Raw genomic sequence first — 22,159 nt, forward strand, 5'->3', positions numbered from 1 at the left:
TTGTTTGTTAGCCTGTTAGTGTATTATGTTATTTAGTTATTTTAGTTGTTATGTTTAATTTCCCTTTTGCTCCAGTGTTTTAGTATCATCTTAGTTCCCTCTTCTTCCTCTGAGTTCCTTAATAAAAATAGTTCTGTAATTGGATCCACACTCTCTCGTCTTTCCCAGTTCCGTAACACTCTGTGGAAGTGAGAGAAATTCAAAAGTGAGAAATTTACATTTCTCTTGTGATCATAACATATTAAGTCCTTAGGGAAGGTTTATTCAGCAAAAAAGAGCACTTGAGGAAGGATGCATTAGTATTAGAAGCTGTCAAGACCATATTTACAAGTAGTGACACACAAAGACCTGCTTTTAATTCAGTTTATTGAACAAAATATCGTACAATGTCTTGGATATACATATGTACAAATAATACATTATGATAAAACTTCACTCTGCATCCTCAGTCCCGACAACAAATGTTTTTTCAAACCACCCTACACACTTTCCTTGAGTACTCTACGGAAATATCAAGTACACATTACTGATTTCCAAAACACAGCATACAAATCTGAATATAGAAAGCACAAAACATTATTTCACCAGGAAAGATGTACTTACTATACCTCTCAGCACAAGAAAACTTCATTATAAAAAACTATAAAATTTTTGCAGTTTAAGCAGGTATGAAATATACCTGAATTGACCTCCCTCAAAAGGTAATATATTGTGCTGTTCTATGCATGAGCGGGAAACACCCTTTCAAACACAGAACAAATATATGAAGCAGTGGCTCTCAGCATGGTGACTTCCTGTCATCAGCAGTGCTCTCAGATAACATAGACATCTGTCTTCTCCCCTTGAAGCCAATATGTTCTCATTTTGCCTTTACCCTGAAAGAAAACAGTGCAGATCAATACCACACATCAATGAGCACTCAGCAAGCCTGCTGGAGGAACTAATCAACAATGGCCAATATGCGCTAAAAGACAATGACATAGAGGCAACATAGGCAGTAGCAATCTACTATACTACACTTCATTCAGAATTGACATTTTGAAATCCCATATTTAGAGATTTTTATTTAATTATATATATATTAATTATATTTAATATAACAGCCGGCTAGATGGTGGGAGATGGAGCTTGGATTATCGTCTACCAGAGGGAGGACATAAAGATATAGTTCACCCCAAAATGAAAATGTTCTCATCATTTTCTCACCAATTTTATGTTGCCTTTATATGCTTTCTTGAGCTTCAAAGTTTTGTTAACCATTCACTTGCATTGTATGGACCTACAGAGCTTAGATATTCTTGTAAAAATAATTTGTGTTCATCAGAAGTAAGAAAGTCATACACATCTGGGAAGGCATGAGGGTGAGTAATTGATGAGAGACTTTTCATTTTTGGGTGAAATATCCTATATTTAATTGTATTCTATATTATATATAACAATATAATTGACCGTTTTGACTACCTGCTGAGTTCATGGCTCTGAAAACAAGTCTGTCCCTGGGCCGGTCTCATGCGGTCTCATCACGGGACCAATTAGTTTCTTTTACTGAAGAACTAACAAGAGGTCAAGCTGATCTGAATGTTTTCATCAGCGATCGCACTCACAGCCGCATATCATCACAAACGGTGATTGTAATCCAAAGAGATTCTGTCACCAAGCATTTTTCCTGTGTTTTTCCTGTGCCAATGCCCAACTGCCCAACAAAATTCACAGATTCCACAGCATTTAATCGTTATTTTTACAAGAGCGTTCAGTTCCTCTGAAATTGATTGATGGGAACAGAACAAATTATATCTATATACAGTATAATTATTTAATATTCTGCTCCCTCGGGGAACGGAGGTTACATACGTAACCAAACGTTCCCCTTCTGTCGCTCTCTCCACGTTGTGTCGGAGAAGCGACACTAGGGGACCCATTCCAATCTTGCCATGCGCTGAACCGTGTACGTGAACCGCCGATACAGAGGCGGGCAGGGATTTCATCCAGTGCCATGCATCGTCTGTACCTGGCTGCACGTACCCTTCCCCAATGCCCCATAAGAACATCGGGATCCTACTAGTTACCCTGGGAGGGGAACGAGGCGATGTTTGCCAACATGGGAACGGGCAAGCCTGGCTGGGCCTCTTTTCTCTCTATGTTTCTCGCATAGAGCAATCACGGCCGGGCCCTTACACGCATATAGGGAAGGGGGTCTTACCCAGACCCTGCGGAGACCACACCTGCCCTTTTTCTTGGGGAGGAAAAGTGGTAGACTCGTCACACGTCCGTCTTAGGGCTCGTGTGGAAAGTATGGTGCGGTGGTAGATCCAGCCTCGAAAGGGGGGAGTTGCTACAGCACGGCGACCGGGGCAGCTGTAACTGCCTAAGGGAGACACGGGGGTCCGCTCGTAAGGGGACAGAACCGTGGAATTACACACAGGGGGAGTCCGAACAGGAGGCCTTCTTATTTTACCTGTGGAGCACCTATACCAGTACAGGGTAGCCATCAGGATACCCGCAGTGGCTTGGGTCGGCGGGTTCCTCCGCTGAACCGCGGACCCGGAGGGCTGGGGAGGAATCGACCAGGGTCCCGACTCGGGGTGGGACGCCCTGGGAAGAAGGCGCACTACTTTACCTTGACGTCAGGAAAAGGGCGCTGGGCGCAAGCGATCCATCTACGTGTTACCGAGTTCTACGGGCTCGGACCTGAGAAAACACGAGACGCAACCAACTCAACGCGGAGGTTGTAAAACCTCGCAAAGGTGTTGGGTGTTGCCCAACCCGCGGCTCTACAGATGTCTGCTAGGGAGGTGCCCTTGGCAGTGCCCACGAGGATGCAACACCCCTTGTTGAGTGAGCTCGGACCCGCAAGGGTTGGGGCACGGCCTGGGTGTGATAAGCCAGTGTGATGGCATCGACAACCCAGTTGGCGAGCCTCTGTTTGGAGACGGCATTCCCTTTCTGCCGTCCCCCAAAGCAGACAAAGAGCTGCTCAGAGCGTCTGGTGCTCTGTGTGCGGTCCAGGTAAATGCGCAGGGTGCGCACTGGACACAGCAACGAAAGGGCTGGGTCTGCCTCCTCCCGGGGCAGCGCTTGCAGGTTCACTACCTGATCTCGGAATGGTGTGGTAGGAACCTTGGGCACATAGCCCGGTCGCGGTCTTAGGATCACAGACGTATCCGCCGGACCGAACTCCAGGAAAGTGTCGCTGACAGAGAACGCTTGCAGGTCCCCGACCCTCTTGATAGAGGCGAGCGCGATCAGCAGGGCCGTCTTAAGAGAGAGGGCCCTGAGTCCAATTGATTCAAGCGGCTCGAAGGGAGGTCTCTGGAGTCCTGCCAAGACTACCGAGAGATCCCAGGAGGGAACTAGGCCTGGCCAGGAGGGATTCAACCTCCGGGTGCCTCTCAGGAACCTGAGGATCAGGTCGTGCTTACCCAAAGACTTGCCATCTACAGGATCGTGGTGGGCGGCAATGGCTGCAACATACACCTTGAGGGTGGACGGGGACAGCCTCCTGTCCAGCCTCTCCTGTAGGAACAGGAGCACTGACTTGATCGCGCATCTCTGCGGGTCTTCAGTTCGGGAAGAACACCAATCTGCGACAAGCGCCACTTTAGGGCGTAAAGGTGCCTGGTAGAGGGGGCTCTGGCTTGGTTGATTGTATTCACAACGGTCGCCAGTAAGCCGGCTAGCTCTTCCGCATCCCGTCCAGGGACCAGACGTGGAGGTTCCAGAGGTCTGGGTGCGGGTGCCAGAGCATGCCCCGTCCCTGAGAGAGGAGGTCCTTTCTCAGGGGAATTCGCCAGGGAGGAGTTGTCGCGAGAAGCCTGAGTTCCGAGAACCAAGTCCGATTGGGCCAGTAGGGGGCCACTAGCGTGACTTGCTCCTCATCCTCCCTGACCTTGCACAGCACCGGTGCAAGAAGGCTCACTGGGGGAAATGCGTACTTGCGCAGCCCCGAGGGCCAGCTGTGTGCCAGCGCGTCTGTCCCGAGGGGAGCCTCTGTTAGGGCGTACCAGAGCAGGCAGTGGGAGGTTTCCTGGGAGGCGAACCTGGGCCTTGCCAAGCCGTTCCCAAATCAGCTGGACCGACTGGGGGTGAAGCCTCCACTCCCCGCCGGGCAGGCGTTGTCGTGATAGCGCGTCCGCTACGACGTTGAGCTTGCCGGGGATGTGAGTGGTTGGCTCCATAGGAGGAGACAGCGGGCGAGTTGTGACATGTGGCGGGAGCGTACGCCGCCTTGCCGATTTATGTACGCCACCACCGTGGTGCTGTCCGATCTCATGAGGACGTGTTTGTCCCGAACTAACGGGAGGAACTTCCTGAGGGCGAGAAGGACGGTCAGCAACTCCAGGCAGTTGATGTGCCAACGCAGCGGGGCCCCTTTCCAACGGCCCGCTGCTGCGTGCCCGCTGCACACGGCACCCCACCCGGACCGGGAGGCGTCGGATGTGACCAGAACGCATCGGGACACCTGCTACAGGGGCACTCCTGCCCGTAAAAAGCAGAGGTCTGTCCAGGGTCGGAGTGTTTTGAGGCAGGCGGGGGTGATCCTTACCCGATGCCTGCCGTGGTGCCATGCTTGTCTCGGAACTCGAGTCTGGAGCCAGTGCTGGAGTGGTCTCATATGCATCAACCCCAGCAGCGCGACTGCCGCGGAGGACACCATATGCCCCAGGAGCCTCTGGATAAGTTTTAGAGGGACCACTGTGCCTGGCTTGAAGGAAGCGAGGCAGTCCAGCACCGACTGAGCACGCTCGCTCGTGAGAAGTGCTGTCATTGAGACTGAGTCTAACTCCAACCCGAGAAAAGAGATGCTCTGAACCGGAGTGAGCTTGCTCTTTTCCCAGTTGACCTGAAGCCCCAAGCGGCTGAGGTGCCGGAGCACCTGGTCTCTGTGTGTGCATAGTAAAAAGGGCCGCCTCTGCGACCTTCGTGAAGACGCGAGGGGACAGAGACAGGCCGAAGGGGAGGACTTTGTACTGAAATGCCTGGCCGTCGAACGCGAACCGTAAGAAGGGTCCGTGTCGCGGCAGAATTGAGACGTGGAAGTACGCGTCCTTCAGGTCTACCGCTGCGAACCAATCTAGATGCTGAACGCCAGCCAGAATATTTCTCTGCGTGAGCATTTTGAACGGGAGTTTTAACAAGGCCCGATTGAAAACTCGCAGGTCCAGGATTGGTCGTAAGCCGCCTTTCTTGGGTACAATGAAGTAAGGGCTGTAGAAACCCTTCCTCATTTCGGTTGGAGGGATGGGCTCTACCGCGCCCTTGGCTAAGAGGGTCACAATCTCCGTGCGCAGGGAACTGGCATGCTCGCCGTGTACTGAGGAAAAGCGGACGCCCCTGAAGGGGGGCGGGAGCCGGGCAAACTGAATTGCGTAACCGAGTCGAATGGTCCAGTGCAGCCAGCGTGACGCATTGGGACGCGAAAGCCACGCTTCCCAGCTCTGCGCTAGGGGCACCAAAGGGACAAGTATTTTGGATGTACCCGGCGGGGCCTCGCAGCGGGGCGGAACAGGTAATGCAGCGTCGGGCGGCTTCATTGCGGCCTGAGGCTGAGGTGCTGAGAATAGACTCAAAGCACTTACCTTGCTCCGCACGCCCGGCAGGTGGCAGGTGCGTGACTGAGGAGGAGGTCCGACGTCGGCGTCCTCTGGACTCATCTGAACCGGCCGGCCGGGGGACAGTCGTGGGCAGGCGGAAGGCGGGATCGCCGCGTCTGGTGTACTGGGACTGTCATAATCTGAAAGCACATTGCCATGAGAACGGCATTTGCGGGCCAGGTGACCCAGAGGCAAAGGAAATAGCTCTTTTATTGAGAATGTGGGTACCACAGCCCCCGTCAGGGGGTGTGGCAAATGAAAAAACAAAGGATTCTCCACCCGGCCCTCCACCGGGGGACGGAGCGGTCTTACCGCCTCCGGAGCTAACGTCTTCGGCTCTGGGTCAACTGTCTCAGGAACGCTTGGGAGCCTTCCGGGTCCTAGAGGGGGTCCATGAGACAGGGGGCGTGTGCCGCCTGCGGGGTGCTCGACGGTGGGGCTGAGAGCTGGGCCCGGGTTTAGGTGGAGCAGGAGCTGGTTTCCTCGCCGCAGGGGGACGCCCTCGGCGAGCAGACGGGGCAGGGCCCGTAGCGGCAGGTGTGCGGCAAGGCATGATGTGAGATATGGCCTCCGCCTGCTTCTTCACCGCGGAGAACTGTTGGGCGAAGTCCTCGACAGTGTCGCCGAAAAGGCCAATCTGGGAGACAGGTGCGTCTAGGAAGCGGTTCTTGTCGGCCTCATGCATCTCGACCAGGTTGAGCCAGAGATGGCGTTTCTGGACCACTAGGGTGGCCATCGCCTGTCCGAGTGCCTGCGCTGTGGCCTTCGTCGCTCTCAGAGCGAGGTCGGTCGCTGAGCGCAGTTCCTGCAGCACATCAGGAACAGGTCCACCCCCGTGCATGTTTCTGAGTGCTTTGGCCTGGTGGACTTGCAGGAGGGCCATCGCATCAACAGGGCCTTCGTGTTGAGCGAGGATGTTGTCCTACAGGGCTTGGATGGGAGTACGGGGCGGCCACGCCAGGAGGTAGGGCTACCGGGGCATAGATGTTACGCAACTGCCCTATCGACCTGGGGAATCGCCCCGTATCCGTGGCGCTCTCCGCCGTTGAGGGTGGTGAGAGTGGAGCGGGTGGCACCTAGACGAGCGGAGAGCGGGGCTCTCCACGTAGACGTCAGCTCGTCATGCACCTCCGGGAAAAACGGGACCGGGGGGATGCGTGGCCACGAATGGCGCGCTGTCCCCAGGAACCAGTCATCCAACCGTGAAGGCTGTGGGGAGGATGGAGTGTTCCAATCCAACCCCACGCTCACGGCGGCCCGGGAAAGCATGTCAGACATCTGAGCGTCGGGCGGCTTCATTGCGGCCTGAGGCTGAGGTGCTGAAAATAGACTCAAAGCACTTACCTTGCTCCGCACGCCCGGCAGGTGGCAGGTTCGTGACTGAGGAGGAGGTCCGACGTCAGCCTGGGCCTGCTGGCCCGAAGTCCAGGGGAGTCCTCGGCATCAGACATCACACTCTCCGATGCGGCGGCGAGCTCATCTGCTTCGGGCTCAGGAGGATAGACAGCCAGGCCGTGAGGCGAGCCGCTATCGCCGCGAGCGTGGACGGGGACCAGCGAGCGTGTCGGGGAACGGGAGGTTCGCGGGGGGCTACCCGGCGAAACTGCACCCGCTGCCGCCCCCAAATTGCCCCCAGCGCCAACCGCATCGTCCTCAATCCCGTGGGAAGAAGGAACAATGCGGGGTGCAGCTGGGGTAGCTTGCTTCCTGTTGAAAGCAAGCCGCGACCGCAACGTGGTCATGGTCATGTTCTCGCAGTGAGAACATGAACCATCCACAAACGCTGCCTCGGTGTGATCGTGGCCCAAACACACGAGACAGCGCCTGTGGCCGTCTGAAGCAGAGAGGCTTCTACCGCATCCAGGAACAACACAGGGGTGGAAGGGCATCTTGAAAAAGACGCGTCCTGAAAAGGACGTTCAACGCCGCTGTGTTTTGCTCTTTTAGAGAAATTCACTCTTTTAAGGGAAATAACTCTTTTAATACACAGTATGTGTGTGTGTGTGTCTGCGCTGTCGAAGCGCTCAGGGGCAACAATGCACGCCGTGCAAAGTAGGAGAAAGCCGCTGTTGTGCGCCGTCAAATCCAACAGCATGCAGATCGTCAGAGGAAACAGGAACGTAGTGGTGTGTAAACTCGCAGCAAACTGCAGACAGACCATCGGCTCCGAAGAAATTTTCTGAATGAACTCCCGTATTTGCGCCGCTTAAATACCCTTATGTCCAGGGGCGGGACATGCAAATACTGGCTGCCAACTCTCATTGGCCTTTTTTCATAGATCAGAGGTGGATATTGGCGCTCAAGAGAGACCCCTAGTGTCGCTTCTCCAACACAACGTGGAGAGAGCGACAGAAGGGGAAAGAAAAATTCCCCATTAGGATCCTTTAAAATTGGTTCTATGGAACTATTGATTATGACATATTCCTACAGGAATTTTTGAATAGGGGTGGAAGAATTACACCAGCTTACACATTATGTATTCAAAAAATAATTAAAATTTCATTATAAATATTGTTAATCATTTCTCAAACATGTGTAATTTGAACTCCATACCTTCATTTCCACGTCTCCTCGCAGCTGTAGTTCGAAGTAGCCAAACTCGTCCAGCACCTCTTTGGTAGCTGAAGACACATGTATCTTCAGAGCTGTGGAGAAAAAATATTGTTTAAAGGGATAGTTCACCAAAAACTAAAATTCTGTCATCATTTACCCACCCTCATACTGTTACAAATCCTTAAGACTTTCTTTCATCTGTGCAACACACAATTAAATATGTTGCAGGTTGTTCATGTGAATATGGATTGGTGCTGTAAAGCTCCAAAAAAGGGCAAAAAAGCACCATAAAACTGACCGAAATTGACATTTTATTCACAATATAGCTTCCCCTCTACTGTAGATCTCAAATGTCATGCACAATTGCACATGCATCGTGACAAGACAAAAAGATCGGTTACAAAACCTGGTGCAACACATCTTGACACAGCAAGTTTGAATATGTGTAAGCAGGAATGAAACTGGGAATATAGCGCACAAGTCACATGACCCACTTTTATGATACTACTAAGGTGTTTTTTTGTTGTTGTTTTTTTTCTATTTTGGAGTTTAACAGCCCCTGGTCACCATATACTGTACTTTCGTAGTGTGGAAAAGAGCAGCATGCACATTTCCACAAATAAGATGAAATGCAGCTGCAGCTGCATTTTTCAGTGAACTATTTCTTTAAGAGCCACAGCCAATCACTGTAAGTGCACAGTGACATAAGACACCATGCTTGATGAAAGATTTATGATTCACCGTACATAAGAATGACAGACACTACACATATGGAGCCCACGTAATGGGCAATCTGTCCCCTTTATAACAACAACATTATGCTGTCAAATCGAAGGAACTCAGTCTGTAAACAAGCTCCATAAGGTTTAGTCCCTGATCTTTACAGCTTAGTGTGCACTAGGATCCATTATTATCCAAATTATTGCATGCTATATATCACAAAGTATACTGTTTGAGTGTCACTGTCATAAATGATTGATTATTAATGAGTACATAAAGCAAAGCTCAGGAAGTGGAATTTAAGCCGATACATGGGGTAAGTCTGATAAACAGCTTTTACTTGTGGATGGGTCAAATGCATATAAATCTCAATACAAGTGAAAAGTAGCTTGAAATCTAATATGACCCTTTTTATTTTCTTAATACAGTACATGTTCCTGGTCTTTCCGTGAAGGGATCATTAGTGCATGTTATTCCAAAGTAAAAACAAAATCTTCTTTTGATGTTATCTTCCATCAAAATACAATAACTTCCTCCACCTCTAAAATGACTTTCCTTTTCAGACAGTAGATAAACACAATTTTCAGCCTGATCTCATGAAAATTACGTGACCGTGGCAACATTTTTGCAAAACGAACGTACATGTTTCATTAGACGTTTCGCTGCAGCTTCCCAGTGGAATGTCCAGCAGGGGTGTGCCAAAAACGAGTGAAATTGAACCTATACTTAACCAATCTAAAAATCACATGAGAGTTGAAAAAAGAGATACTAACAACTAACCAATGGCTAAACCAAACGATAGTGTCCTAAAAGCATTGCTCGGACTTGCGCTTACCCTATAGTGAGCTGCTTCGCTGTTTACTATGTACATACCTGTAGGTAGCTACCTTCTAATGTATACTTCGGTCAGAAGTGAATATTGAGCATCTGTGTTCAGGATGTGTGAAACAAATTTCGTCATCAGCAGAGTGCTCGAGCACTGAATGCAGCCAGATTTTTCAAACCTAGTGATCGCCAAGCGTGTAGAATGCGCAGGCGCCTGGAATTTTTTACACTAATTAGTGGGTCCACAAGGTGGCAACACCCAGAACTGAGCCGTTGCTGTCACGAAGAAGCATTAGAAGAATATGTAATCACAGCTAAACATCAGGAGACGAAGGTGGAAACAACAACAGTGGATGTGTACGTCAAGAGCACATGTGTGAATTGGTCAGGAGATCCCTGCATTTGTATTATTGAGTCTGAAGGAATATAAAGACATCTTTATGGGTCTTAACTCCTAAAGAGAAATAGTCAAGTATCTCATAGCAGCTGTAGAGCACATGCACCAACCACACAGTCAAATAAAGTATACTTTGAAAGGCATTTGACTGTGTACACATGCTAATCGTTTGCGCCAAAACCAAAGTATATCATAAGTACCTTAAAAGTCACCCACGTGTTTCTTGCTAATAGCCCTCAGCGCATGAAGCACACTAAAGACTTGAACTAACACACAAAGTTGATTCCAATAGAGTTTCGTGTTAGCCTGTTGCTAATCCCTCGATCCCTTAATAAACATAAAAATATGTAGCACACGTAATATTGGGTGAAATAATCTATTTTCATTAGATGGTACAATTTTTATCTATCCTGTTCAGTACTGAATAAAACATAAGTATAATTGGCATTCCGGTTGACTCCCTCAACCATCTATAATGATGAATTTTTCTCAATTATTTTGCATTCCATTCATTGACATTGACTTTCACTTCAATTCAACGCAATAGAACGCCACTTCCACCTTGGAAACGTCAGACTTCCAGCTCACAGACTTCCAAAATCAAATACTCTTGGATTTTGCAGAGATTCATGTCATGCTAACATAGCGTTACCCAAGGAGATGTACACAGCTAATGATAATGATTCACTTTTAATTAAAGATGAATTCATTATCAATGACTCAGTCACAATATTATATAAAAATTAAAACTGTTAAAGCTGAAGTGTGTCAATTCTGTTCACACTTCAGTTCTAAGCAAACTTTTCCATAAACAGCATGGTAAATGATCTTCCCTGTTCATAATCATACACCTGCAAAACGAATGCCATCATTGCATAGCATCATTTATTCTCCACAATTTGGTTGCTAGGAAACTTCTTGTTTGACAACGAAAACATGCAGAGCTATGCTTTTTTTTCCTTATACATCATCTTCTGAGCACCGGGCAATGGAAAGCCTTCATGCCTTTAAAGTCAGAAGTCACAGATATCAGGAATAAATATCCCACATTAGTCTGCACATCAAGGACACACAAAAGTGATGCTCTAAATTTCTGTCTAGGTAGGTAGATCACTAGGTTTTGGAACAGAATATGGCATTTATCACATTTAATGGAAACTGTATATGCTACATGAACTCAAGCTTTCAAAGCAAGATATCGGGATATTTATAACATGCCATAGCAATCAATGTATTACACAATCAGCATACCATAAAAAAACAGCAAGTTGAGCATACCATAAAAAAAACAATCAATGAAATCAATGAACCTAATTATCTACTAAAGACCCCTATATGTTATTAACCTTAAATATCACATGGAGATTTTGTCACCTTTGTCTCATGCTGCATTTGTGGGGGGAAAACATACTGGCATCTTAAAGAATGATCCAAAAAAAAAAATCTGTTACCCACCTTCCCCTGTAGACTCCATACGGGATGCTGTGTTGACAGTGTCACCAAATAAACAGTACCGAGGCATCTTAAGACCCACTACACCAGCACAGACAGGCCCTGCACACATGTGGCAGAGAAGGGTATTAATTCACTGCAGGACACCGCGTGTTCCTACTTATATACAGTCCTAATGCATCTTAACAGGTAGAAACATCAACAGAATCAGAACAACTGGCTGTGATCAGATCATATCTGGCTTAGCTCCTCATAATCCTCTCAATTGCACATCTATTTGTGTACACAGAGACTGAGAAAATGTATACAGATCCTGCGGTGGAAACCTGCTGGAGCAATATAACAACGTGAAAAGGATTAGTGTTTGACCGAGAGCAAGGGAGAAGTTTTCCAGAGACAGAAAATATGAATTCTATAAATCTCAGCCTTGAATGGAGAAATCTGCTTCACACAGTAGCTTGTATACCCCATTGAAAAGAAAATCACAACTGAGACCTCTTTAATAGCTTAATTAATTTTCCTAGATAGTAAATTATATGGAGAACAAATGGAGACTCCTGCTTCTCGGATTGTACTTTTGAGAAAAATGTACTCTTAAATGTTACATAAAAGGCTTGATATTAACAGCGGTCTACCTGTCAAATGTGGATAGACCATGGTTGTGGCGTTTACCCCTGCCACTCTTACTTGGCACTTTGGCATGTGCCGTTTCTTTAGGTAGCATTAGTTTCTGCGCAATGAACAGTGTGCGACAAGTTCTCGCTTTGATCCGCAATTTAAATTAAGAAGGTGTTTAATTAGTTTATTGTGCACCTGATGTTTGCTCATATAAAGTTGTAACCCGCACACACACACCCAAGATGAGACAGTCACAATGTCGGAGGAAACTGCTTTTATTAATAGCAGTGCAGGCAAAAGTACAAACAGGGTAAATCCAGAGAAGAGTTGTCGAGGGAAGCGTAGGGTCAAAAGCCGGGGAATCAAAGTGGAGTAAAGGGGCAAATCCGGGAGAGAGTGGTCAACGAGAGTGGGGGGGTCGAAGCCGGGAAACAGGATCAGAGTAACTAGACGGGACTAGTGGGGAGCAAAAGACAGGGGAACAAGGGGAGCTGGCAAGCTAAGAGGAGGACAAGAGGAGTTCAAAACTAGACGAGACTAGCGGGGGCAAAGACACGGAAACTAAATACAATAACCAACCGGTGTGAAACGAATGTGCTGTGATATAAATAGGGGAACTAACGAGCGGTGCAGGTGTAACGAATAAAGGGGTGATAAGACGAGTACAGGTGAAACTAATGATCTAGTGATTGGGACGAGTGCGGGTGAAACTAATACTGGTGATAGGAGAGCGGGCATGCGAGCCCGAGGAGGGAGACCTGCTAACGAGCATGAGAGCTCGTAGGAGCAAAACGAGCGTGGAAGCTCGAGGGAGCAAAACGAGCGTGCGAGCTCGAGGGAGCAAAACGAGCGTGCGAGCTCGAGGGGGCGGAACGAGCGTGCGAGCTCGAGGGGGCGGAACGAGCGTGGAAGCTCGAGGGGGCAGAGCGAGGGAGCGGGGTTCGTGACAGTACTCCCCCCTCTAAAACGGACGGCTCCTGACGGCCACGCTCTGTTGCGAGGAGCGCGACCTCTGGGAAGTGGTGCTGGACGATCCCAACAAACAAAAAACCCTGAACAGACAACCCACAAAACACACAAACAAAACTGAGGGCAGTCCAAGGGGCACAGAGGGAAATGAGACAGTCCATGGGGTCAATGGGCAGGTTCAAGGCAAGGTCAGGGGGAACATAGCGGACAGGCGGGTGGTCGGGAGATCTAGGGGGCATCCAAAGGGCAGAGACTGGGTCAGGGGGTCTGGAAGGCGACTGGAGGACAAGGACTGGGTCTGGGGGTCTGGAAGGTGACCACCGGACAGGAATAGGGTCCGGAGGCCAGGGAAGCGGCCACAGGACAGGAAGGGGGTCAGGAAGTTCGGGCTGAGCCGTGAAAGGCGGTGCCGTCAGAGGTGGCACTGTAGGCGGCTCTGGAGGTGGGGTTCTGGAAGGCTCTGGAGGTGGAGCCGAAGGAGGCTTTAGGGGCGAAGGCCTGGAAGGCTCTGGAGGTGGAGCCGAAGGAGGCTTTAGGAGCGAAGGCCTGGAAGGCTCTGGAGGTGGAGCCAAGGGAGGCTTTAGGGGGGTAGGTCTAGAAGGCTCTGGAGGTGGAGCCGAAGGAGGTTTTAGGGGCGAAGGCCTGGAAGGCTCAGGAGGTGGAGCCCATGACGGTGGCGCCATGGGAGGCTCTAGCGAGGTAGGCCTGGAAGGCTCTGGAGGTGGAGCCAAGGGAGGTGGCACCGTGGGAGGTCCCCGAGGCGACGACCTGGCAGGCTCTGTAGTCTCGGGGGGTAGAGCCATAGGAGGCCCGAGAGGCGGAGCCGTAGAAGGCTCAAGAGGCGGAGCCATAGAAAGCTCTGGAGTCTTTGGGAGCAGAGCCGTGAGAGGCTCAGGAGGTGGAGCCGTGGGAGGCTCTGGAGGGGGAGCCGTAGGAGGCCCGAGAGGCGGAGCCGTAGGAGGCTCTAGTGGCAGAGTCCTGGAAGGCTCGAGAGGCTTCGGGGCGGAGCCCTGAGAGGCTTGAGAGGAGGAGGAGCCCTGAGAGACTCGAGAGACGAAGCCGTGAGAGGCTTGAGGGGTGGAGCCATGAAAGACTCGAGGGGCGGAGCCCTGAGAGGCTCGAGGGGAGGAGGAGCCCTGAGAGGCTCGAGAGGGGAAGCCCTGAGAGGCTTGAGAGGGGGAGGAGCCCTGAGAGACTCGAGAGGCAAAGCCGTGAGAGGCTTGAGGGGTGGAGCCCTTAAAGACTCGAGAGGAGAAGCCCTGAGAGGCTTGGAAGGAGGGGGAGCCCTGAAAGACTCAAGAGGTGAAGCCCTGGGAGGCTTGAGAGGCGGAGCTCTGGGAGGCTCGAGGGGTAGAGCTCTGGGAGGCTCGAGAGACTTGAAAGGCAGAACCCTGGGGGGCTTGGGAGGTAGAGCTCTGGGAGGCCTGGGAGGAGGAGCCTTGAAACACTTGGGAGGAGAAGCCCTGAGAGGCTTGGAAGGAGGGGGAGCCCTGAAAGACTCGAGAGGAGAAGCCCTGGGAGGCTTGAGAGGCAGAGCTCTGGGAGGCTCGAGGGGTAGAGCTCTGGGAGGCTCGAGAGACTTGAAAGGCAGAACCCTGGGGGGCTTGGGAGGTAGAGCTCTGGGAGGCTTGAGAAACGGAGCCCTAGGAGGCTCGAGAGGAGGAGCCCTGGGAGGCTCGAGAGGAGGAGACTTGGGAGGCTCATGAGGCGGAGGCCGCGAGGGCTCTGAGGGGCGAGCAGAGGCTGGCAGAGCCGTGGAAGACTCTGAGGGCCGAGCAGAGGCTGGCAGAGTCGTGGAAGACTCTGAGGGCGGAGCAGAGCCCGGCAGAGCCGTGGAAGACTCTGAGGGCGGAGCAGAGCCCGGCAGAGCCGTGGAAGACTCTGAGGGCGGAGCAGAGCCTGGCAGAGCCATGGAAGATTCTGAGGGAACCTCTGCGGTCTTGAGTACAAGATGAGACTGGGGAGAAGGGGCCCTCTTCCTTCTCTGACGTCTTCGGCCAACAGGGGATGTGGCCATGGGGACGGTCAAGGCTACAGGGAGCAAAACGAGCGTGCGAGCTCGAGGGAGCAAAACGAGCGTGCGAGCTCGAGGGGGCGGAACGAGCGTGGAAGCTCGAGGGGGCGGAGCGAGGGAGCGGGGTTCGTGACAAAAGTTCTGAACCGTTGACAGTGTTGCGCTTAATATAATAATTATTTGACAGGTAGGGTGGTCATTTTTTAAGTCATGGAAGGAAGGATTCTTCTTATTTTTATATTATAATTTTGCCTGTGGTCTAAGCCCCAGATGACACTGAAGTCTAGTGACAACCCTGAAAAGCATATGAAATAATCAAATCAAGTCAATGTGATCATTCACCAATATGATCTAGACAAACAACTAATGTATTGCATCGATTGTCAGACTTATGGCGCCAACATGGGATAACTGGAATATTTTGTGAGGCTATAATGAAATGGCTAGACACAACCAAACGCCACAGTGGCCAGTGAGTCAAAAAGTTAATGTCAAGCCCTGTATATGACTCCTCTAGACTTTCAGAAAAATCTCAACAATGGGTGTGTTTACATGCACAATTGAACCTTTGCTAAGCCCCACCCACCTTAGTTACAGTTGCTCGCTCTGGCAAGCTCTGCAGAACCCCCAATTGGACTGAATGGGAGACTGCCATGAACGATGCATCATGGGCACTCTGACCGGTCTGCAGCTAGGCAGCCCCACACGCAGCAGGGTGCGATGCACTGTGTTTTGTGACACATTCCTCCTGTAACCATCATTAAAATTTTCTGTGACTTGTGCCACAGTAGACCTTCTGTCGATTCGGACCAGACAGTATAGCCTTCCTTGCCCTCGCGCATCGATGAGCCTTGGGTGCCCAACACCCTGTCGCCAGTTTGTGGTTTGTCCCTCCTCGGACCACTGTTGGTTTTACATTTTTGTGATTATTTTGATAAAATCCCACTTAAAAGTACTGTCATTGGAAAATAGAAAACGCGTGCCAGCGTAATGGCGGCAGGGCAACAGTTGCTAAGACAGTATTGGTCAGAGTCACTTTTAAGGCGGGGCTTTGCAAAGGGTTGATTCTAAACTGGTTATCCTTAATCTGATAACATAAAAGATCATGTAAATGCCTTGTAATGGCATCATAAAGATTATGTAAAGGCCCTAAATGTGATAACATTTGGTCATAAATCTAATTACGTTTAGGTAAAATGTAAATAGGATCTAATTGCAAGAATGTTTGGTCCTAAATACCATTAAAGGGTCTAAATGTAGTGACTTTTATAAACACCCTGCTGGTTTCACATGTAATAAAGGCTCAAACCACTTTTTGGTTCTAAATTTAAATAAGGGGTACTTTTGTTTCTAAATGTAAAAAATATTATATACTAAATGTAATAAACCCAAAACAAATATAACTTTTGTTCTTTATTACAATTAAGGGTCAAAAGGTTATTAATTCTTATTAATAATTATAATATAAGGTAATAATGAAGATATTGAATTATAATTATTGAAAAGGTTATTAGATTTAGGGTCTTTGTTACATTTAGAACCATTTATTTCATTTGTACTCATAACGAAAGGTTATAAACTGTTTAAGCAAAAAATGACCAGCACTCTTAGCATTACCCTGGTTTTGATCTACATATAAACACATTTACCATTTACACATTTAGTTTCATTGGCTTATCAGTGTGCATATCTTGTGTGCATGTCCATTTAGATTTTTAATCAAAAATATTTTAAAAAAACTCATTAGAAATCTCAAGTAAACACAATGTTCTTCCATTATCAGGTTTTTACAGTGGGATAATTTTTTATAGTTATCAGCATATTGTTGTGCATGCAAACAAAAGATTTTAAAATGAACTCAAACATTTCTAATCAAATCATAAGTAAAACTAAGCCTAAAATTAAAGAGTTACTAATAAGCACAGCATTAAATATTAGACAAAAAAGTTTTTAGACAAAAGTTGGCAGGCATAGACAGTACAGTACCTGTGTGGATTCCTATCCGCAGCCATAGTTGATCGTTGGGTCTGTGTCTGATTTTGAAGGTTTTAACTTGTTCCAGTAAAGCCAATGACATGCCAGCTATCTCTCGTGCATGTAGTTTCCCATTCCGCACAGGCAGACCTGAGACCACCATATATGCATCACCTATAGTCTCCACCTAAAACAGAAGATATGTCATCTGCAAAATCAAACAAGCACATTTAACTTTGAAAGAAAGCTGTCTGAAAGTTTCAGTGACAATTTCTATGAAGCCTGTGTATATCGTGAATCACAATGTACTTATAAGTAAGGCTTTCAACTTGTCATTATCACAAAATAAACCCTGCCAGGAAGATCTTATCTCTTATCATCCTAAAGGTGTTTATTATCTGACCGGTCATTAATGCAGTCAGTCAGTCATTATCACAGAATAAACCCCTACAGGGTGATACGTGACCTGTCTGTGTTAATTTTGGAATAATTACCAACTGACTGTACATTTTACCACTTATTATTTATCTACTAACCAAATAATACAAAAATGAACATGAACTATTGATTTGAGTTGTAATTATTTTATTAAGTGAGAAGATAGATACAAGAGACATAAAACTTGTACAATAAAGTAATATTTATAACTTGTGTAATAAAGCATTATTCTCTTGGGAATATCCATGAATATGTAAGAACTCTTAAGTATTGTATCAGTGGTTAGAATTGTTTATTACCTTATAGCTACTAAAGCACATTGCAGAGTCTACTCACCTTATAAACATCAAAATTATCAATGATGGCATCAAAACAGGTGTAGAGATCATTGAGCAATGTCACCACCTGTACATAGGCAAAAGAGACCAGTAAGAACACATTCTTCTGTAAACGAATAAAGCAATACAATGATCAAGCTGTATATTGCCTTTTAAAATGGGTCATCCAGTTAGAGCTGGAAATGGATGAAATTCCTCATCATTTACTCACACTATTGCCATCGCAGATGTGCATGACTTTCTTTTTTCTGCTGAACACAAAAGAAGATTTTTAAGAAGAATATCCAGTGATTAAATCCATGTATTCAGAAGGGATATGATAGGTGTCGGTGAGAAACAGATCAATATTTAAGTCCTTTTTTTTACTATAAATCTTTCTCTTTCACATTCTGAAAGTGAAAGGGAATGTGTTTGTGTTCAGCAGAAGAAAGAAAGTCATATGCATCTGGGATGGCATGAGGTGAGTAAATGATGAGAGAATTGTAATTTTTGGGTGATCTGTCCCTATAAACCTGCAAAAGGATTTAAAAAACAATCAAAATGAAAAACCTGCTGTCTGTAATTAAAATTTTAAGTACTTTGATTGAAAGTGTTGGCAGAGTGATGTATGTGTCATCCAATGGAGGATTTCTTTGCAATCAGCCGAGATACAAAACGTTTCTCTGTTTAGTTCATTCACTCAGGAATTTTCGACTTCTTCTGATTCCCCAGATGTGTGTGATGAAAACCTGTCTGAAATAGTTCTGCAACTGTGCCCCCAAAACTCAAAGCTCAAAAAGAATGTATAATAATACTCTATTTTGTCTGGAGCTTTGGCATTTCCCATAGAGCTTCAGTGAGAAATCATTGCTGTGATTTGTTTCTGCATGAACTCCTAATGAATCCCTCAAATTAAAATACTTTCTGTCCCCCCCATCCCATCCCTTTGGATGTACGCCCAGAAAAAGGCCTGATACAGAAATACTTTTGCATACATAGAGCAGAAAAGATGATTAATTAAACATGGAAGCCAACTTCACTAAGAAGTTGTCATACTAAAAACGTAATCACTGAAAAACTGCTGGAGTTTAGATTTATGTATTTGAACAGCAGTTGAACTGTGTGATCCAAACATCAGTGAACGCCACATGACAATTTACTTTTGTTGTCCACTTATGGTCTTATTTCAGAGTATTTTGCAAACTCAGCTGCTTTCAGTTCAAATGAGAACTTTCAGCAACACTGGCCTTTTGAATAATTTAAAGTTGTCAAAAACTTTTGCCTGGTCTCATGATTATTTTGTGACCATGGCAAGATTTTGGCAAAACGAAATTACGTGCCTTATTACACATTTGGCTGCAGTTTCCCTGTGAAATGTCCACCGGAGGGCGTCAAAAGCGAGTGAAATGGTGTTGTAATCAGACAAACGTTTTTAAGGTGAATATTAGAAGGAGGTTTTAATGAGTAAAACTTGCCTCCCTCACCATGAACTTTAACCTAAGCCTATCTAATAGTGATCTAAAATCAAATGAGAGGTAGACACAACATCCCTACCCTCAACCAAAGTCTAAACAGATAGTGTCCAAAAACAAAATGAAAAATGAAAAATGAAAAATATTTTCACACTCTCGTCTCACATGTCAGCTTGCGTGCTTGACTAGTCTCAAATTGTGGACTTCAGAAATATGTAGTTATAGGAACGTTCATTCTATGAGACTAGGTTAAAAGTTTTTCACCTGAAGAAATTAACAGTGCTGTTGAAAAAATAAGTTTCATATGATGGTAAACACTAGAAAATTAAAATGCATTGCTCATTGATTATCTGATTATGTGATTTCTCATTGATTATTTGATTATGTGTTATCTGATTACAAATCTGATTATGGAGTAATAGAAATCTAATATGACCCAATCTGTATCCCCCAACCCCAAGGTTAAGAACCTCTGACCTAAATGAAAATCTTGATTTTGTTCTCTACATAAGAACAGGAATGACAGCAAACTATTTGTGTTAGATGTACTGTAGTCCTGAAAGGGCATAAGAGAGATGCACAATTGTTCTGTTGGCTGAGCATTGAGTTTGCCCATCACCTTCAATGCTGTGTTTACCAAAGAACAGGATTAATTGCATGAGAATTTAAGGTTGTAGGTCTTTACACATACAAACAAAACTAAAACCATCTTTCCTTCATTAAACCTTGTGGAATTTTGTGTAGGGATTTTATAGTGCATGAGCATCAGTGTGAATACAAGACCATTTAAGAAGAAACGCACTCATCATGTCCAAATACACATATTTATCTTTTTCTGCAGCTCAGAACAAATACGAATTCTGTGTTCCCTGTATGTCGCTCACTTCGACGTTGTGTCGAAGAAGCGAAACTAGGGGTCTCTCTTGAGAGCTTTTTGCATCTCTGATCTATGAGAAAAGGCCAATGAGAAATTGGCAGACAGAATTTGCATGTTCTGTCCTCGGACATTCGGGTATAAAGGGAGGGAAATACGTCTGTTTCATTCCGAAATTTTCTTCGGAGCCGACTGGTTGTGTATGCAGCGAGCTGCAAGTCACACACTGTTCCTCCTGAGTACGATTGCTGTTGGATCTACAGCGCATATCAGCGGCTTTTTCCCTTCTCTGCACGGCAGTGCAGTTTTTCCCCTTCCCAGTTATTTTCTCTAAAAGAGCAATATACTGGCATTGAAACGTCCTTTTCAGGATGCATCTTTATAAAGATGCCCTTCCACCCCGTGTAGTTCCTGGATGCGGTAAAGTGCTCTCCGCTCCTGACGGCCACAGGTGCTGTCTCATGTGTCTGTTTGTGGATGGCTCATGTTCTCACTGGCAACGTTGCGGTTGCGGCTTTCCTTCCTCAGAAGAAACGCCACTCAAGCCCCCCCCCCCCCCCCATGTCGCTCCTTTCCACGGGATTGAGGACGACCCAGCTGGCGATGGAGGTGATTTGGGGATGGCAGCGGGCTTGGTTTCGCCGGGTACATCCCCGTGAACCACGGCCAGCCTGCCTATCCTCTTGAGCCCACCGAGCCGGATGAGCTCGCCGCTGCATCGGAGAGTGGTCCGGCATCTGACGCGGATGACTCGACTGGGCTGCCGCCTTCCCCTAGCCCTCTGGTCTGTGAATTCAGAGGAGGAATTCAATTTACTACTCAATTTACCCTGTACTGGAATAGGTGCTCCACAGGACGGGCTCCCACGTGGACTTTTCCCCCTGTGTGTATTTTCCGCGGTACAGTCCCCTTGTGAGCGGACCCGCATCTCCCTTGGGCAGTCCTCACGGTCCCCTGGTCGCTGTGTTTCTAGCAACTCCTCCCTCCCAATGAGGAGGCGCCATTCTCCACATGTGACCTAAAAGCCCATGTGATGTATTTCACAACTGTTTACCTCCCTCAGTCTGGGCAGGGCTCCGCAGGGTCTTTCCCCCCTGAAAGAATAGGAAAACTGGGAAAGATCGCCTTCCCCGATGCATACGATAGCATTAAGATGGCCCCAGCCGCTTTAACTCTATGCGAGAAATAGAGAGAGAGAAAAGGTGCGGCTGGCGTGGCCTCCTCCCATGCTTGGCACGTCACCCTTGTTCCCCCTGTCAGGGGTAAAGAACCAGAAGGCTTTGATGATTTTATGGGGCGTTGGGGAAGGGTACGTCCAGCCTGGCAAAACTGGTCACTTTGGCACGTAAAATACCTGCCTGCTCCTGTGTCAGTAAAAACATGTACACGGCTCAGTGCATGGCGTGATTTAAATTGGACCCCTAGTGTCGCTTCTTTGACACAACATCGAAGTGTGCGACAGACGGGGAGCGTCTAGGTTACGGATGTAACCTCCGTTCCCTGATGGAGGGAATAAGATGTTGTGTCCTCCCGGCCACGTCGCTGAACCGAGCCACTTTTGTGGCCGAACCTCATTGTCGACTCAGAAAAATCCTGAATGGACAGATGCATTTCCCTCCCTTTATACCCGTATGTCCGGGGGCGGAACATGCAAATTCTGTCTCAAATTCTCATAGATCAGAGATGCAAAAAGCTCTCAAGAGAGACCCCTAGTGTCGCTTCTTCGACACAATGTCTCGTTCCCTCCATCAGGGAACGGAGGTTACATCCGTAACCTAGACGGTCTATATCTTTCTCTGGCGTGATGAAATCTGGTCAAATATGATGCTTACAATAAAAATCATGCATAATGCTAGCATTACCTTCTGCAATTAGAGATGTAGGTTAGCTGCGTACTAAATATGATTATGTTCACTCCAACCACAGATAACAAAATCTGAATTTC

The 22,159-nt window shown here is 47.4% G+C and overlaps 1 protein-coding gene across 1 annotated transcript in view; it reads right to left on the reverse strand.

Annotated features, from left to right (window-relative positions):
* Positions 1-358: 358 nt before the first annotated feature.
* The window catches only part of LOC127634225 (atrial natriuretic peptide receptor 2-like), an 83,684-nt gene continuing 61,883 nt past the window's right edge, over positions 359-22,159 (reverse strand). Inside the window, exons 18-22 of the mRNA XM_052113685.1 lie at positions 17,888-17,956; positions 17,126-17,300; positions 11,542-11,640; positions 8,145-8,236; positions 359-875 (exon numbers count right to left, since the gene is read on the reverse strand). Coding sequence (XP_051969645.1) covers positions 813-875; positions 8,145-8,236; positions 11,542-11,640; positions 17,126-17,300; positions 17,888-17,956 — 498 coding nt within the window. The 3' untranslated portion in view covers positions 359-812. The remainder of the gene's footprint in view (positions 876-8,144; positions 8,237-11,541; positions 11,641-17,125; positions 17,301-17,887; positions 17,957-22,159) is intronic.

Source organism: Xyrauchen texanus, chromosome 4 (genome assembly GCF_025860055.1).
Source record: "Xyrauchen texanus isolate HMW12.3.18 chromosome 4, RBS_HiC_50CHRs, whole genome shotgun sequence".
In the NCBI taxonomy this organism is placed as follows: domain Eukaryota; kingdom Metazoa; phylum Chordata; class Actinopteri; order Cypriniformes; family Catostomidae; genus Xyrauchen; species Xyrauchen texanus.